We start from the raw sequence: 18,783 nt of genomic DNA, 5'->3' as shown, positions 1-18,783 counted from the left end.
ATACGGCTTTGTTCAGGATTACCTGGGACATTTGGGGTCCTCTGTATTTTAGTTTTGTTTGCATTTTTTATTTGATGATTAAACATACTGAATATTTTTTTCATATAGTTATTCTGTTCCAGCTACTGATCAGCTTATTTGTTGTGTGGGTACCTAGATTTTTCAGTTTTTTTTGTCTTAATTTTTATTTTTTATATATATTTTATTAATTTATTCATATTACGTCTCAATTGTTATCCCATCCTTTGTAGCCTCCCATTCCTTCCTCCCTCCTGCTTTCCCCCTACTCCCCTCCCCTATGACTGTGACTGAGGAGAACCTCCTCCCCCTGTATATGCTCATAGGGTATCAAGTCTCTTCTTGGTAGCCTGCTATCCTTCCTCTGAGTGCTACCAGGCCTCCTCATCTAGGGGACTTGGTCAAATATGGGGCACCATAGTTCATGTGAAAGTCAGTCCCCACTCTCCACTCAACTGTGGAGAATGTCCTGTCCATTGGCTAGATCTGGGTAGGGGTTTGAAGTTTACTGCACATATTGTCCTTGGCTGGTGCCATAGTTTGAGCAGAATCCCAGGGCCCAGATCTGCCCATCATAATGTTCTTGTAGGTTTCTAGGACCCTCTGGATCCTTCTATTTCCCCATTCTCCCATACTTCTCTCACCTAAAATCCCAACAGGATGTCCTCTCCTCTGTCTCACTTTCCTGTTAAGTGCTCTTTCAGTTCTTTATAATTCTGGTATTAATCACTTGTCGGAAGAATAGCTAGCAAAGACTCCTCCCTTCTCTAGGCTTCTCTTCACTGCCTCCGCTGCACAGAAGTTTTGAACTTAAGTCACTTCTCATTTGTCACTTCCCGTTATTTTGGACCTACTAGAGTTCTGCTCATAAAGTTGCTGCTATCTTTCCAAGTTTCCCAGTATGTTTTTCACAGCAGTGTTAGAACTCCAAATCCTAACTAAGGTCTTTGAAAGCTTCTGCACTGATTTCTGTGTAGGATGAGAAGTAGGGATCTAGTTTTAGCCCTCTACAAGTGGATACCCAGTTTTCCTGCCTTTTCTGCAAAGTGTTTTTGGCACTTTGTCAAGTCATGTGGATACAGCTGTGTGGGCTTATCTCTGGGTTCTATACTATGTCCCGCTGATGCACATGTAGGGTTCTATAGCAGTACCAGTTTTCTGTTACTATGGCTCTGAAGTATAATTTGTAATACTTGCAACCATTCTTTCCTCCTTTTCTCTATCTCCCTCATTTTTGTGTGTATGTAGCCTAAAGACTGGTTTGCCTATTTGGAGTTTTCTGTGCTTCCATTTGAGTTTCTGGATCCCCCCCCCTCTATTTATGTGAAGGATGTGACTGTATATTTGATGTGGGGGGTGGGACTGCATTGAGTCTGCAGATTGCTTTTAGTAATATAGCTATTTTCATAAAAAGGACAATTCAATTTTTTCTTTTCCTATTTCCTTTTATTTCTTGTCTTGCTTAATGCTCAAGGATGGACGCCCTTATCTTGTTCCTAGCTTCAGTCCCCCCATTTAGTAGAATGCTAGTGTTTACAGGTCTATTCTACACTGCCTACACTATGCTGAGGTAAGACATGTCTATTCCTAATTTCTTCAGGATGTTTGGTTTTTTGAGACAAGGTTTCTCTGTGTAGCCGTAGCTGTCCTAGAACTTACTCTGTAGACTGGAGTGCCTCTGCCTCCCAAATGCTGGGATTAAAGGTATGACCCACCATGTCTGGCTCCTTCAGAACTTTTATCATGAAGGTATGTGGAATTCTGTCATCTTCTGAGATAAGCACACACCTTTTCATTGTTCTGTTTTGTGCTGTGTCTACTGATGTGCAGATGTTGAGTCAGCCTTGCACTCCTGGAGTGAAACGGACTTGATCACAGTGTGTGGTGTGCTTTTGAATCTGCAAGTACCTCACTGAGGATCTCTGTGTCTGGGTCCATCAAGAGAACTGTCCCACAGCCTTTTCCCCACTGTATCTTTATCTGGCTTTGGAGTCCAGCTATTACTGTTTATGCCGAATGAGTGAAAGTGTTCCTTCGCTCTTTCATGAGCTAGTAGCTTAAAGTCTTCTCAAAGGTCTCACAGAATTCAACAGTCATGATCCAGGCCAAGAGTTTCTTTATTGGGAGACTGTCTCGTCTCTTGTTATCATTGATGTGTTGAGTTACTTTCTTTCTTTCCTTTTCTTGTTTTTTGTTTTTCAAGACAGGGTTTCTCTGTGTAACAGCTCTGGCTGTCCTGGAACTCGCTTTGTAGTCCAGGCTGGCCTAGAACTCACAGAGATTCACCTGTCTCTGCCTCCCAAGTGCTGGGATTAAAGGCGTGCACCACCACCTCCCGGCTCTTTTTTTTTTTTTTTTTTTTTAAACAAAACAAAACAAAACAAAAACTTCTTGGCCAAATTTTGGTAAGCCATGTATCTGTAGAAATTTATCATTTCTTCTAGATTTTCCAACTTAATTGAATATAAATTTTCAGAGTACTCCTTAATGATTTTGTGAATTTCAAAATCCCGCTTTTTGGCCAGGCGTGGTGGCCTACATCTTTAATCCCAGCACTTAGGAGGCAGAGACAAGTGGATCTCTGAGTTCGAGGCCAGCCTGGTCTACAAAGCAAGTCCAGGATAGCCAATGCTACACAGAGAAACCCTGTCTCGAAAAACAAAAACAAAAACAAAAACAAAAAACAAAAACAAAACAAACAAAAAACCAAAAAAAAATCCTACTTTTCAGCTCTAATTTTATCATTTGGGTCTCCTTTCTCGTTTGTGTAATATGGCTTAAATGTTGTCAATCTTTATATATCTAGCTGCCTATACATCGTATGGTTTCTATTCTGATCTTTTCTCTTGCTAAATTTGGAGCTGGTTTATTTTATTTTGAGGTACCTCATTAAGGTTATTTGTTTGCAATCTCTTTTGTGTATACTTCTGAGGTTCAAACAAAAGGTAGAACTATGGTAATGTACCTCTACTATGCCAATGCAAAAAGAAAAGCAATGGCTAACTCAGGGTTAGGAGTGTGTAAGCATGGGAGACCTACTTGGCTCAACAGTGAACACACAATAACATGAACCCTGAAAGCTGATTTATTAACACACAAACAAAAAGTAAATGACAACCTCCTAGGAGGAGAGGGGAGGATTAGAAGCACACTATAAACAGGCTGAACTAAATGCTCATCCATAAAAGGGTTATCACTGTTCTCATCTTTAAGATGAACTTTCCTCTTTTACCAATTTCTGAAATTGGTAACCATAATTTATAGCTTCCTATACTATAAATGGCAGTACCTCTTCTCTTTAAGTTTGAATACTTGGTAACTGACAAGATGAATCAAAGTTTAAAACTAATAAACCAAGAAAAAGATAAAAATAATTTATTTTAAAAGAAGATGGGTGTCATGCCATGCTGTCCACGCTGTCCTCAAACTTGCAAGCCTCCTATTTTGTCCTCTAAAGGGCAAGGAACAGCCAATCGTTGCCTCTGGAAATTGGGGATGGAATGTAGTACTTTAAATTTTATGGAGTCTTTTGACTTTGAAACTTTTTGTTTTTTTAAAGATTTATTTATTATGTATACAGTGCTCTGCCTGCGTGTATAGCTGCATGACAGAAGAGGGCATTAGGTCACAGAATAGATGGTTGTGAGCCACCAAGTGGTTGCTGGGAATTGAACTCAGGACCTCTGAAAGAATAGTGCTCTTAATCTCTGAGCCATCTCTGCAGCCCTTTGACTTTTAAACTTTTACTTACAGCAACTTCAGTTAAAACAAAATTAAAAGCAAAGAATTTATGTGGAGGGTCATAAGCCAAGATGCAACACAGCACTTTGGACTTACAGGAGGAGGTTTGTCCACAACGATCCCTGCGAGCAGTTGAGATTGTGGCCCTGCCGTTTTCAGGTCGTATCGGTTCTGTTCCCGAATCTGGACAGAAATAATAAGGTTCTTGGGGTCACCACGCAGACGACCTTCCTTCTCTTTTCCTAAAGTTTACTTTTTGGCATTCCCAGGTCAGAGTCTCTTTAATTTTCATCTCCGTGAAGCCCTTTTCACCATCTTAACACTAGCTAACACTAAGCTCCACCCTCATGGCTTTTAGCTTCCTACTGTCTTATGTTGTGAAAGCCTTGGACTCCCATGAATACGAAGGGCTGTTAAGGAGAAGCATGTTGGTCTTTATTTCTCATAGAGCCTACTCACTCATGATGAGCACAGAGCTGGAGGTGTCCAAGCTGAAATCAATGACTTTATCTCTTAGGCATTCACACTCCTAGGCTTGTGACCACATTCCATCTCTAGTGATTTAACCACTGCATAGGATAAAAGTATCTCCCATGACCTCAGAGTCATGTCTTACCTTATTTCTCTTTTCTAGCACCTCGGTCGGGTTTGTGTTCAAAGGAACAAACTGGTTGGGATCTTCTATTTTGATAGGTGTTCCACTGCTAACTTTAGAGGAGTCTTCTGCTTTCATCCACTAAAGGATAAAAGAATAAAATCATTTCTAGAGTGAAGCTTTGCATTAAAGAAACATTAGCTGTTGAGTGGCTGTGTAGAATCTCAAAGGAGCCAGCCATATCTTACTCAGTAGTGTCTTGGTGCCTACCTCATACCTCACACTACTTGGACAGGCCTAACAAAAACATCCACTTAAGATGAAGCAAATGCCATGAGTAACCAGTTACACCTCTAATTAAAGCTCTCTCCTCTCGACAGCAGAAAGCAGGAGATGGAAACTACTTCAGATAGACAGACAGACAGACAGACAGACAGCATGATGGTGCATCAACTGCCATTTGTAGTTCTGTCTCTTGCACTGAAGATCATCAGGGGACGACAGCCAAGAAGTCACAGAAAGGCTCAGGGATTGTCTTGAAGGTACAAGTTTTTAGATTTTTGCCTTTTAGGTTTGGATGAAATTAGGACAAGGCTTGAATTAGGTGTTTTAGCGGGTAATCTGGAAGTATGCAGCATAATGGAACCACAGGGTTTGGAGGACTTCTGGAATTCCTCTCATTTACTCCACAGTCTAGCTAACCCTTAGAGAAGGGCAACGGTGGCTGACTGGCAATCCTTAATTATTAAATGAATTCTGAGAGACTAACAATTTAATTACATATCTTTTCCTGAAGAAACCTTAATGACTGCTGAAGTAAATGTCTAAACATTTCCATTTTGAATGTTCTTTATTTATATGATAGGTTAGGTAGCTAAGGAATGTTTGGTGGAGCTGGGCGTTAGGGCACCTGCCTTTAATCCCAGTATTCAGAACAGAGGTGGGCAGGTCTCTGTAAATTCCAGGCCAGCCATGGCTACACTGTAAGACCTTCTTCCTTCTCCCAACCCCAATTAAGTTTGGTGGTATGTACTCTAAAACCAAACCAAATCCGAACAACAACAACAAAAAAATTTTTATAGTAAACATTTATTAAGTCATAATGTTTACAATGTTTTAATCCAGTTCTTAAGTCGATCTGCAGAGACCTCTAACCTGAACCAAAATTTTAAAAGAGATAAAATAACCCAATCTCTATCTACAAGGTCATGCCTAAAAATAACTATATATCCTATACTAACTCAGCAACTATGGTACAATTTGGTGTTGGAAACGTTCACGTTTTAATGAACTGAGCTACATCAGCTACACAGCAGTTGCCATGCAGCGAATACGAGGGAAGGCTCAAGATAGCATTGTCATTCAGACTCTGATTCTATCATAAAAACTAGTTAGCCTCTTTTGGTTTTTCCCATCTAAAGGGGGAGAAAAAGAGCATTTACTTTGTAATAGGAGAAAAAAGTGAGATTATTCACAAATGAGGCTAGAACAGAGCCCTAAAGTGAATACCTGATACATGACAATGGAATTATATTATTATTATTATTATTGTTGTTGCTATTGCTGCTGGTGTTATGTTTTTTTGAGACAGGGTTTATCTGTGTAGCCTTGGCTGTTCTGGAACTCACGCTGTTGACCAGGCTGGCCTCAAACTCACAGTGATCCATCTGCCGCTGCCTCCCTGAGTACTGGGATTAAAGGCGTGAGCCACTCTGCGCACCACCTGGCCAGTGGTGCTATTTTTACAGTACCTCCTCCTTTCCTAATAACTCAAATTGGAACATTCAACTACTGAGTAATTAGATATAACATTTTCTCAGTCAATCTATGCAGAGCAGAAGCGTACTGTGATCTTGGTCCGGGGACTAGTCTCCCCATTGCGAGACTCCTCTGCCACATTCACTTTCATGTAAGTGTTTGGTGAGTTCAGCCATCTTGTTTTTTCACGCTGCTGTCTCTGTGCCATGTACTTGAGAGGAGAGAGTGGCGCAGTATCATCTTCAAAGGAGAAAGCAGTCACAGTTGCTGGGATTTCCACGTCACTCTTGTGCCTAGGTTTCTCTCGAACGAGAGGATGCCTATATGCATAGCCTGTTCTGTAGCCCTGTGGGAGGGAAAAGCCACATAGAAGCAACCAAACCTATACCAGCAAAGCTGTACCATTAAACAAAAAAGAGTCCCCTGTTGAAAAACAAGAGATAAATTAAGCCAGTTTTAAGATATGATTGAAACTGACCGCAGCTGGCACTCCAACTTCTACTCAACTGACACTGACAGAGCTAACCTCTACACACACACACACACACACACACACACACAAACACACACACACACACACACACACACACACACACACACACACACACACACACACAAAATGGTCTTGGGAAACCTGAGCCAGGAGACTGTCTTCCTAGGTCTAAAGACAACCTGTCTCCTGACCCTCCATTGAAGATGGCAAATAATCTAAGATGACATCTGCCAAGCCACATATCTCTAAGGGGTCAATCCCTATATCTAAGGAGCAAAATAAACCAAGTAAGAAGAGCTACACACACACCCCTGAATGAATATTCTGCAAAAGATGACATTCAATGCACAGGTCTATGAAAAATGCAAATGAAACCACATCTGTCAGGGTGTCTATCTATTATCAGGCAGACAAGAGACGAGTCTTGAGGTAAAGGGGGAAGAAAGAGACAAATGTTCCTGTGCAGTGTTTGGTGGGATTATAAACTAATACTCCCATAATCAAAAGTAGTATGGAGGCTCCTCAGTACAGGGACTATATAATCCAGTGATCTCACTACTGCATATTGATTTGAAGAAAGTAAAGTCAGGAGGATCAGATACCACACTTCCATTTTTATTGCAGAATTAGTCACAGTAACCAAGGTGGGGGATCAAGCTGCCTGTCTACCGGTGGATGACTGGATAAAAGTAGTGTTGTGCAGTGAGTCTGCTGACAGTGGTTAGCTTTGGAAAGGGACACATTTGTCTGCTGTCTAAACTTCTGAGTTTTGTGCATTCATTATATCTCAATAAACCACAAAAAATGTAGGGTAACAAAGTAAGGAAAACATGGCACATCCACAATGCAATGCTATACAGCCTTCCAGAAGAAGGGAAATTTTGGCATCAGTGGCAACATGGAAAACTTGCAGGACATTATGGTTACTGAAATAAGCCAGGCAGCAAAAGCAGACGTCATATGGGCACTCCTACATGTGTGATCTCAAAAAGCTGAATTCTCGGATTTGATTAAAGTGGTGGTTACTAGAGGACAGAGATAGGAAGAAACTGGCCCAAGAATACAACCTTCAAATATACAGGAGGATCAGTTCAAGGACACAGTGGGGGCTGGAGAGAGATGGATCACTGCTGAAGAGCCACATGGCAGCTTGTAACTGTAACTCTAATATCAAGGAATCCAGCGCTCTCTTCTGGCTTACACAGTCACCAAGCACACATATCACACACAGTTATGCATGGAGGCACAATACCCGTACGCATAAGCAATAAAAAAATGCTGTATAAAGTACTGACCATAACTAAGCAGTGTGTTCATGGAGGGGGTTGGAAAGCGACTGTGTATCTCTGCCTGATTCTTAAAAAAGGGATGAAATTACTCTGCAGTGCCTTTGTAGGCTAACCTCTGGTCCTAGAGTAGTTATAAATATGTTTTAAAACCAAAGGGAGAAGGAACTAATTGCTCTTGAAAGCAGACATAAAACTCAAGTCTAAGTTCAAACTTCACCTACCAAGTTGTCCAGGGTCCTCATCAGCCCTTCAAATTCAATCTCTCCAACCTTCCATTTGTGATGGGAACCCATATTTACACCACCTCCTCCAGATGTGGCGACACCATAGGTGAAAGCTTTATATTTCTGAAGATCCAGTAAGAGCAGATTGTCTACTCCTCCTGCCCCTGCTATTGCCCGCACCTGCAGTCAGTGGGAAAAAGACAGGCAAACCGTAAAGAAAGTAACAAGGATCCCATTTCTAAAAGTCACAATTTCAACTTGGCAACAGCTCACAAGACTCTTCAGGCTGCTAATAAGTTTCTCATGACTATCTGGCTAATATTTTTGTTGAGAGCTGTATTTTAGAAGGGGTATGGATACATGTTCATATTTAAGGGCACGTAAGCTAGGTAAGCTTCTCACAGTACCACCTGAGAGGACCTTAACTGCAAAAGAGAAGTTGGTTAAGACAAGTTAGCAGACAAAGACACTCCTGAAATTCTAACTTTAGGAGGCTACAGCAGGAGGATGTCAGGTCTGAGGCTGGCACTGGTTACACAGAGACTGTGTCACCTCAAGTTAGTAGAAACAGGTTTCTCTTTCCTTCTTCTGGTCCTTGAAGTAAATTAAAATGGTATTTACTTCATGTGAATCTGCCTGATTTTCATATACTCAGCATCTCTGAGGAAAAAGTGGTCAATGAATGTCCGGAGTGTTACAACACAGATTGGAGCAGCTGCTAGCTGTATAAACTCATACAACTCCTGGCCTTAGTCTTAGGTTTTTACACAACACACCCAGCTCTTGACTTGCAGGTGACTCTGTTTCTCAGTCAGTGCCATTCCTACAGGGAAAACAAAGTAACACTGTGGGCAAAATGTTTGTTAGGCTCCTAGACTGTGGGACTGTGGATTTTAATTTCTTTTCCTTTTCACTTCAATGGTAACTGAATTCACAAGCTTTGTCACTGAAATAGAGTAGAGCTTCTATTAAGAGATAAAACAGTAAGTTGTTGGCCAATAGGGCTTTCAAAATAAACAAAACCCAACCACACTGGCATATGCAGAGCAATAAAAAAAGAGGGAATGACGGACTCCTACCTGAATCTCACAGGCCATCTGCACATTAAAAATATAGTGGAATGCCTCCTCAAGTGTTTCTCCAAGAGCTACCACACCATGGTTCCTGAGTACGAGCACCTAAAACAGAGGCCCAAGTAGTACTTTAAATGACTGCATAGCTCACAATGCTTTTACCAAGAACAGCAGCAACAAAGAAAGCCCCACAGACCACCACATACCTTACAGCTTGGACCCAGAACTTTCTGAAGTTCAGTTCTTTCCTCCTTTTCATCAAGTGACCCCTGGTAGTCATAATAGGCTACATCTCCCAGGATGAGAGACTCTTGGGAAATTGGAAGGATCCCACACTTCATGGAGGATACCTATCAATTGGGTCCAAGATTACACATTCAGTGTTGCATTCACTCATCAGAATCTGATTCTTCAGGCAACCCAGGAAGCACTGGGTGATGCACAGTGCTTGCCACTGCAGCCCACCTCCCACTCTAATTCTTTACTTATTCTAGAAAGAAAGGGGGGTTAAATGGATACATCACGATTCAAATGCACATTGGATATTATGAAAGATGTTCTCTCAATTACCCGATTATTAAATTGCTTAGTTTTTGAATACACACTTATTTCTGCACGTGTTCCCTAGAGTGGTAGCATTTGGTTCCAAGAATCTTTGCTTTCTGGGTATGTAGATAGGTTAGCAGGGACTGAGGGAATGGGTACCCTAAAGCACTGTGTTGGGCAATCATGAAAACAGCATGTTCTACAGTCACTCTGGGTTTGACACATGGCTGACTTACAGCTGCTGTAGCAAGGGTGTGAACATGTATCACACACTTCACGTCAGGGCGTGTTGAATAGATTGCAGCATGGGGACTGAATCCTGTGTGGTCAATTTTCAAATTAGTACTTCCCTGGTCAACCACTTCTCCTATTATATTGACTTTTACCTGGAAAAATCAGAAAGACATATTTAATTGGTACATATGTGCCAAATTTCACTACCCGTTCTCACAAGCTAACCCAGGGACGGGCAAGCTTGCCCAGACAGTGTTCCAGATGTTATGGTCCTCTGTTGCAACAACTCAACTCATGACACAGAAGAAAGGCAGTCAAAAACCATTTGTAAAAGAAAGGGTTCAGCTTTGCTCCCATAACATTTTATTTTATTTTTATTTTTTTTGGTTTTTCGAGACAGGGTTTCTCTGTGTAGCCTTGGCCATCCTGGACTCACTTTGTAGACCAGGCTGCCCTCGAACTCACAGCGATCCGCCTGCCTCTGCCTCCTGAGTGCTGGGATTAAAGGCGTGCGCCACCACGCCCGGCTAACATTTTTATTTTTATAACAAGTACTATGTAACAAAAGTTAGTATTTAAATAGTAAGAAACACAGGTTCCAGGAAACTGATTAACTTACACTCTTCACCAGAGGTTTGCACAGAGTCTAGCATTTGCTGGAACTGGCTGAAAATATGCCACTTGCTGACACTCTAGCACCCAGGACTAGTGTGATTCCAGCTGTGTTCTACCCCATGGCAGCCACTCGGCACGCAAGCACAAAGAAATGAAAACACAGGGGCCACCCTACACCAACTAGACTGTTTACATTCAACTGTGGACTATATTTAGACCACGTTTGGAAAAATTTTTCCAAGTAAATAAGTTAGACAATATTCAAAAGGTTTTCTTTAAAATATAAGCAGGGCCAGGTGTGGTGGTACACACCTTTAACCCCACACTTGGCAGACAGAGGCAGGCAGGGTTCTGTTAGTTTGAGGCCCGCTAGGACTACCTAGTGAGACCCCTGTCTCAAAAAAAAAAAAAAAAAAAAAAAAAAAAAAATCAGATAATCCCAAGTCAATTTATTAATGTTGTCATCAATTTTTCTTGAACTCTAGTTTTTTTGTAAAACAAACACAAGAGTATCCAGAATGAGCAACACAGGGATGAGAACAATACCAAAGTGGAGGCTGTAGCTTCAGAAAAAGAGAGGCCTCTGGGAATTATTATAATGTGGTCTTGCTCCTTACTTATTCGTACCTGGAAGAAAGAAGAAACAAGGGCTTACAATGAGGCACTTGCAGTTACAGCACAAATACGGCTGGATTGTGTTTCCAATGAACAGGGGTATGGAGGAAAAAAACCTTGCCCTGTGAGGGAATCAAGGTGGCGGTGGAGCAGGGAAACTAAGGAATGGCTAGAGGAAGCGACACTGGTGGTCACCTGCAGGGCCATCTCCGTCTCAGTGCCTCAGTGGTTTTTATTTCAAACAGTGCCATTCTTCCAAGGGTGACAAAGTGAAAACAGATGACAGAGAACAGGAAAGTGTATTAATTTATTTATACTTTTATTAGCTTGCAGAGCATTACGTTTCATTGTGGTATTTTTCAAGCAAAATTGTTTTTGTTCTTTTTCTTCCCTCCTTTTCCTTCCCCAGCCTCTCTCCCTCCATCATGCCCTCTCATCTTCAGTACCTCTTTTCTACTTTCTTTCTTTTTTTTTTTTAATATTTATTTTTAGTTTATATGCATTGGTGTTTTGCCTGTATGTATGTCTGTGTGAAGGTGTTGGGTCCCCTGGAGCTGGGGCTGCAGATGGCCATGTGGGTGCTGGGAATTGAAGCTAAGTCCTCTGGAAGAACAGCCAGTGCTCTTTACTGCTGAGTCATCTCTCCAGCCCCTTTTCTACTTCTGTGTAACTGATGACTCAGTCTCAGACAGACAGGAACCTGATGCTTGCTCATATGTGGTTCCTAACTTTCAATGCTGTGTGTATGCAAACAAGGAAAAGTGTACTTAAGAATTACCAACACCAAGGAGGAAACCCTGTGTCCTCAGCTTTCCCGCCCTAGTGCTTTTCAGTGCCACTGAGGCTCAGCTGTGGAGCAGGGCAAAGGGGAGCACGCGTGACTTCTCTCTAGGCAGGCTCTACAGTTGGTCTGAGAAGGAACATCACAGGCAAGAGAGAGGGAAGAGGAAAGCTGGGCATCTGGTCTCTTCCTTGGAGATGAGGTTTAATTTATCATTAAGTCTGAAAACTAGAATTTCCAGTAAAGACAAGGGATCACTGTTGGCATCTAGGTGGAGTTTTTGAAAAAGGTAAAGGACTCACTGAGATGTACGTATTTGCCAGGTGTGCCCACCCAAACAAGTCTGCAAGTCTGTACAGGCTGGCAAGTTTGCAGCGAGTGAGCTTCTCTCCTTTCACATATGAGGACGTATCTGCACCAGGAAGGTCATTAATAGGTGTGACCATGCCAAGACCTAAATGAAAAGAAAAGTGCAAGGGATTTGAGTCAAGTAATCCTTTAACCTAGCAATAAGATGCTGGCAAGGAGCCCATGTTCCGTTGAGTTCCAGCTTTGTAAACAACCAGTTTATGTGTTCAACTTCCTTTAAGAGAAGAGTACTGAGTAAGAATAAGGGTTGCTATCTCCACTGATGGCTTGCCTTGGACCTGTGAGACATGACTGCAAATTGTATCACTGGGAAAAGATGGTCAGGTGACTCCGAAGGTAAAAATGCTGCTAAGAAACACAGCTGTTTCTTATAATGAAAAACATCAATACAAAGATAACTTTCTAGTATCTCTTTTGACACAGTCATACATAACATCTAAAATGAAAAAAAATGTATGCAAATAGTTGTCTGGTTTCTGCCTTCTAACTACCAAGTCCAGCTGTTATTGAGTCCAAGACCAGCCTCAGCTCACAGTGCAGAGCACCCTCCTCCTTCCTAGAGTCTGTCTCCAGGCTTGGTGTTCCCTGTGGACTCCTGGCTCCCTTTCCAACTCCTTAAGCTCTTTTCTCCCTCCTTCCTCCACCCTGGCTCGCTCCCTGAGCTCAGGCTTCTGTTATGCTCTTGCCTTACTTTACTTTTCTCCATGAAAACATCTTAGACTCTGTGCAGTAGGTATTCTTCCTCCAACCTGCTATTTCTAATGGCCTGTGACAGAATAAAACACAGAATTTAAAGTTCAATGTAATTTCACTTTCTCTCACTTTTCTTCCTTTTTTCTCTTTATTCCTCTAATGCTGACATTACAGTTTCTACAGGCTCAATTCTCAGTAACCTTCAATCCTTCTTATTAAATTAAAAAAAAAAATTTTTTTTTAAAATTGAGACAAGGTCTTACTATGTTGCCTTGGCTAGCCTGAGTCTTGCTCTGTATATCAGTCTAGCCTAGAACTCATAAGAGATCCGCCTAACTCTTGTCTCCTGAATGCTGGGATTAAAAGGAGAAGGCAGCTATGCTCACCACTATAGCACCAGTGCCACACATGGGATTAAAAGTGTACTCCAACACACTTGGCAATCTTTACCTCTTAACATTTACCACTTCTCGCCTTCTTTAATGTGGTCCCTCACTTTCCATGCTCGGGTCTAAGCCTTAACTCACCTGTAGGTCTTGCAGGAAGTCCCCCTTCTTGCTCCTGCCTGTGGCACTGCTTTAATTTTAAGACCTTTTAAAGAGAAACCCAATTGGCACTGTGGGGTGCATGCCTGTAACCTCTGCAGGTGGGAGGTGGAGAGAAGAATCAGAAGTTCAAGGTCATCTTTGGCTCTACAGTGAATGTAAGGCCAGCTTGAGCTGCATGAGACCCTGTGTCAAAATTAAAATAAATGGTAGGCTGAAAGTTTAAGCTATCCAAAATTTGAAATATTGCAAATAAATCCAAAGAAATAGTTTTAATCATATAAAGGCCAAACAAAATACTTTAAATTTGTTTTGTTTTTTGAGAGAGAGCTTTTCTGTGTAGCCCTGGTTGTTCTAGAACTTGCTCTGTAGACCAGGCTGGCCTCAAACTCAGAGATTCACTTGCCTTTGCCTCCCAAGTGCTGTAATTAAAGGCATGCACAATCACACCTAGATACTTTAATTTTTAATAAATTTTTTATAGTCATCATTATTTTATTCTTTACTCTCTTTACACTTCCAAGGTAACTTTGCTTTTTTCACATCAACACAAAAACCTTCCAAATGGGTTCATTTCCATTCCCTGATTAGTAGGCACTACCAGATATGGCTTTCCTACCACCATGCTTTGTCATCTATAAGCCTAGTTGTGTGTTCCTGATGTGGAATCTAGGGCGCTCAGATAGGAGAGTCTTGCATTAATTCTTTCCCTCTATGTAGCTTTTAGGACTTTAAAATTTCCTCACTAGGCTCCCACCTCACCTCTGCCTTCTTTGAGGCAGTGGCTGGGTAGCGCTTCTCTCTCTCCGCTCACCAAGGCTCTTTCCTGAGCCCTCAACTGTGTTCACAATGGCTGCAGCATCTCAGCAACTCAAAGCAGGCATGCCACAAGTTGAACTTCTTTCATTTTCAAAGCCAAGGCAGACCCCAAACCCTGGCCCTTCCTAGTTTTATTAATTCTGTGAAATATCTAGTTCTTTATTGCACAGGAAATCTAGTGTGGTTTTAAAAACTACCCCAGTTTTAAAATGTCTTCCTACAAAGGTAGGAACAAGATTTAAACTTCCAAACCTGGCTGTGATGACGGCCACCCACCACATCAACATCACATTTAAGTATCATTTGCTCTGCTGTGCTCTCACCATTTTGTTTTGTTTTGTTTTTGCTCTAGTTGTCCCCTCAGAGAGCAAGCAGGCCATTATCTTTATTTCTGCTCCTTGAAGAACCCAATCTCATGCCCAGTTTTTTCTCACTTGGTAGCTTCACTAGGTTCCTGGTCTTGGGTATTTTTTATCTTAAGATATACTACACGCTTTGCTTCAAGCATCTTCACGAGGCTGTTTCTGATGACCTTATCCATGTGCTGCCCAGATACTTGCAGCACACCACCACACTGTCATTCCACGCATGGCATTCCCTATCATCTGATCGTCTTCTTTACTTAGTGTAGTTCCTAACTCCAAGAGAAAAGGAATCTCTCCTGTGTAGTCCTTGTCCCTTAAACAGTGTTTGGTCCATATGCCTGCTGTTACAGAGTGCTTAAAAATAGCTTGGGCTTTGCATTTTTGTTCCTGTTGGTAGACTGTTTCTCGAAAGCTAGAACTCAGCCACTAGGTGACTCACACTCGCTTCTCCCCAGGACATCAGGCATGTCACTATGCTCCCTAGGGTTCTCCATTATGCTTTCCTCCCTCTATACCCACAGCCACACATCTCTCATTGAGATTCTTTCAAGGTCTTTGAATGGTCTAGCTTCAGTTTCTTTCTCTTTCCTGGCATTCATTCAGATCGTCAGCCATTAAGCCTTTCTTCACACAGGTTTTCCCTTTCCATGCAGGCAGCTGTCTTGGGTCTAACAGTGAAGGGTCTTTTCAGTCTGACCCACTTTCCTACAGTGCAATTCCAGGACCCTCAGGCCCAAGGCAATGGTACACTTGGGAGTTCTATAAACACCCTGCCTTGCACGCTCCTACTATTGCATCTCAAGTGTTTGTAAAGGACTTGAATTCAATAAAATTTGACTTAAGAAATCTCTATCTCCAGGGCTGGAGAGATGGCTCAGAGGTTAAGAGCACTGACTGCTCTTCCAGAGGTTCTGAGTTCAATTCCTAGTAACCACATGGTGGCTCACAGCCATCTATAATATGATCTGATGTGCATGCAGGCAGAGCACTGTATACATAATAAATAAATAAATCACACACACACACACACACACACACACACACACACACACACACATATATATATATATATGAATAAAAGAAATCTCTATGAACAAAAGAAAGCGACAGTAGGGGACAAATAAAAGAAAGGATAGCCCCTTTATCTTCCATGAGGTAATGTCTGTTAGCCCTCTGTGGCATCAATACCTGCCCCTCACTGCAGGGACTGAATAGAATCCAATCATAGCCAAACAGACTGGACCCTCCAGCTGATGAGTCGTAGTAGGGAGTTCAGTGACACAAACTGACTCTCTTACCCATGAGCTATGCAATGAATCAAACACCCGCTCCTTTACACGCCGCTCTCCTCACTAGACTGACTAGCGGTTCTCTGCTTTCACCCAGTGGTCTTCAGTTTCCTTCAGGCAATAATCAACTCCACCTCAGCTCATAGCATGAGGACACAGGAAAGGGACACAGGCAACTTCTTGTGAATGGCTTTGAATGTTTTCCTCTACAGCTACTGTTACAGTTGCGATCAGAAATGTCTACTAAAGGATTATGCATCAAATGCTTGGGCCCCAGTTTGTGCCCTGTTGTGAAGGCTGTACAACCTCTGGAAGGGGGGCATAGCTGGCATGAAGTAGGCCACTAGGGTCAGGCCCACTCTGCTCTCTCTGCTTCCTGTGCTGTGCTCTCATTTCATGGCCAGAGCTGTTTCACCTTTCCTGCTGTAATGGACTGAAACCACTCTGAACCCATGAGCCAAAGTGAAGCCCAAATAACTCCTACAGTGGCTCTCCAGGGCTGGTGAAAATGCATCCACCCGGATACAGACCATGACTTATAATACTTTATAAGGCTCACAGTCTACCAAGTGGCTGATGTGCTACTCTACGTGTCAGATGTTACTGACTTTTCAAAGGTACTGGGAACTGAACCTATGGCCTTGTGCATAGTCCTGGCCACCGAACAACACCCCCAGGCCTTTTTTTTACTTTTGAGGATTTCCATTAATTTTTCCAAGCTGGCGTTGAAATTATGACCCTTGGCTTCCACTCCTGAGCAGTTGATACTGTAGGTTTGTGCCACCAGACCCAGCTACATGTTATATACTTAGGGGCTGACTCTGAACGGAATAAGTAGCCAGAGAAGTACAGTGTTCTTCAATAGAGAAATATGAAATCTCAATGGACATACTCAGGGGAGGTGAAGAAAAGCCTGAGAAGGAGTTGGTCATGATGTAATCTGCAATCTGTTGTAAGGCTAGTAATCCAGTTGGGTTGTGGCCTTTCTTCATCTGTTCTTGAATGAGGCATTCTAGGTCTTCCCGAAAGGCCTGCAACACACAAAACACCACCTGAGCACAGACTTCTCATGGGAACTCGATGCTTCAAATTTGCCTCATATAAACTCTCTTTCTCCTAAACCTTTTCTGAGGGTTTTAACTATGCTATTTACAACCAAATATGAAACACAGAATAGGTTAAGACCCTAGAAAAAGCAAGAAGCTCTTAAGAGAGAAAAAACATGCCAAGTGTGGTGGCGCATGTCTTTAATCCCAGCACTAGGGAGGCAGAGGCAGGTGGATTGCTGTGAGTTTGAGGCCAGCCTGGTCTACAAATCGAGTCCAGGACAGCCAGGGCTACACAGAGAAACCCTGTCTTGAAAAACCAGGGGCGGGGGTGGGGTGGGGTGGAGGAAAGGAGAGAGGGAGAGAGAGAAGGAGAACATTAGGTGTTTTTAATCTCAAAGAAAATAAGATACAACATCTACGGTAGACAGGCACAGTGTTTTATTTACCTTGCTAAGGGCTGAAAAGAATCTCCAGATAGTCTCATTTAAATTTTATGTTATTATAGAAAAAATTTGATGCATAGTAACAGGCCCAATTTATTCTTACAAAACATCTTTCCTTGAGAGCAAAAACCATTTAAACTTTCCTCAGCTTAAAGAAGCTATAGTTAACATTCTTTGACTCACTACCCACAGTACATACCACTCCCTATACACACCAGTTCTTAGAAGGACACAGTCTACTTTATTCAGTGTGCCTGGCCCTATAATCTTAAGGAAGACTTTAAAGTAGCTTCCAACAGAGGAAAATGAACAAAAATAAAATAATTTAGAGGTAGGCAAAGGAAGTCAAGCTACTGTAAACAGCAAGCCCAGGGAGGCAAGTAAACACACATGAACCAGGAAAACCTGCTCAGTGTGCTGACTTAGCAGCTTTAAGACTAAAGAGCAGCTTGTTGCTCATGAATTACAAGCATTTAGCTGGGTGTGATGGCGAATGCCTTTAATCTCAGCACTGGGGTGGGGTGGCGGGGGGAGTGCAGAGGCAGGTGGATCACTGTGAGTTCAAGGCCAGCCTGGTCTACAAAGTTCAGAACGGCCAGGGCTACACAGAGAAACCCTGCACTGAAAAACAAAATAAAATAAAGAAAATGAAATGAAATCACAAGCATTTGTTAAAGTGATCAGAAGTTTCTGCTTAGGGAGATGATACATCTTCACAAGGTTATTCAAAGTCGCACAGGTGATAAATCTCAGGTACAAATGTTCTCACTGCTACATAACCCCAATACAGTAAGCACCACTGCAAAGCTCTGGATTATCTATGGTGTCACAGAAGGGCAGAGAAGCTCCTCTGATGTCAAGGATGAGTGTTCCTTTTAAGTCTAAATGGCCTCTATGTGCCATAAAGAAAGCTATTTTCAATGTAAATAAACAACTTTTCATATCAGTTGACAATACTTCAAAGGATGGCAACTCTTTTAAAGATTTAATTTTTGTCACATATATCCATAACTCAACCTGTTTTATATGTTATTGAAAGGTTATTCAGATAACTACTTCATTTATAAAATAGAAGCACTTGCCTCCTTAGTGCAGTAGGCAGCACCTCAGTCTCATAAAATAGAAGCAAATGTAACAATTACTACTGATAAAAGCTGTCTCAGTTGATTTTCAAATATTGTCAATAAATTTACTCAACTTTCAAGTATTAAATGAGCCAGGCATGGTGA

At 41.9% G+C, this 18,783-nt stretch overlaps 1 protein-coding gene across 5 annotated transcripts in view; it reads right to left on the bottom strand.

The window, feature by feature from the left end:
* The window catches only part of Add3 (adducin 3), a 111,365-nt gene that overhangs the window by 4,533 nt on the left and 88,049 nt on the right, over positions 1 to 18,783 (bottom strand). For all 5 annotated transcript variants that reach the window (XM_051146767.1, XM_051146771.1, XM_051146768.1 and 2 more), the window contains exons 3-12: positions 16,955 to 17,093; positions 12,285 to 12,436; positions 11,133 to 11,213; positions 9,974 to 10,123; positions 9,398 to 9,541; positions 9,198 to 9,296; positions 8,116 to 8,298; positions 6,201 to 6,458; positions 4,376 to 4,495; positions 3,856 to 3,942 (exon numbers count right to left, since the gene is read on the bottom strand). In XM_051146767.1, coding sequence (XP_051002724.1) covers positions 3,856 to 3,942; positions 4,376 to 4,495; positions 6,201 to 6,458; positions 8,116 to 8,298; positions 9,198 to 9,296; positions 9,398 to 9,541; positions 9,974 to 10,123; positions 11,133 to 11,213; positions 12,285 to 12,436; positions 16,955 to 17,093 — 1,413 coding nt within the window. The remainder of the gene's footprint in view (positions 1 to 3,855; positions 3,943 to 4,375; positions 4,496 to 6,200; positions 6,459 to 8,115; positions 8,299 to 9,197; positions 9,297 to 9,397; positions 9,542 to 9,973; positions 10,124 to 11,132; positions 11,214 to 12,284; positions 12,437 to 16,954; positions 17,094 to 18,783) is intronic.

This window comes from Acomys russatus, chromosome 5 (assembly GCF_903995435.1).
Source record: "Acomys russatus chromosome 5, mAcoRus1.1, whole genome shotgun sequence".
Lineage (NCBI taxonomy): Eukaryota > Metazoa > Chordata > Mammalia > Rodentia > Muridae > Acomys > Acomys russatus.
This window is presented reverse-complemented; position numbering and strand designations above follow the sequence as displayed.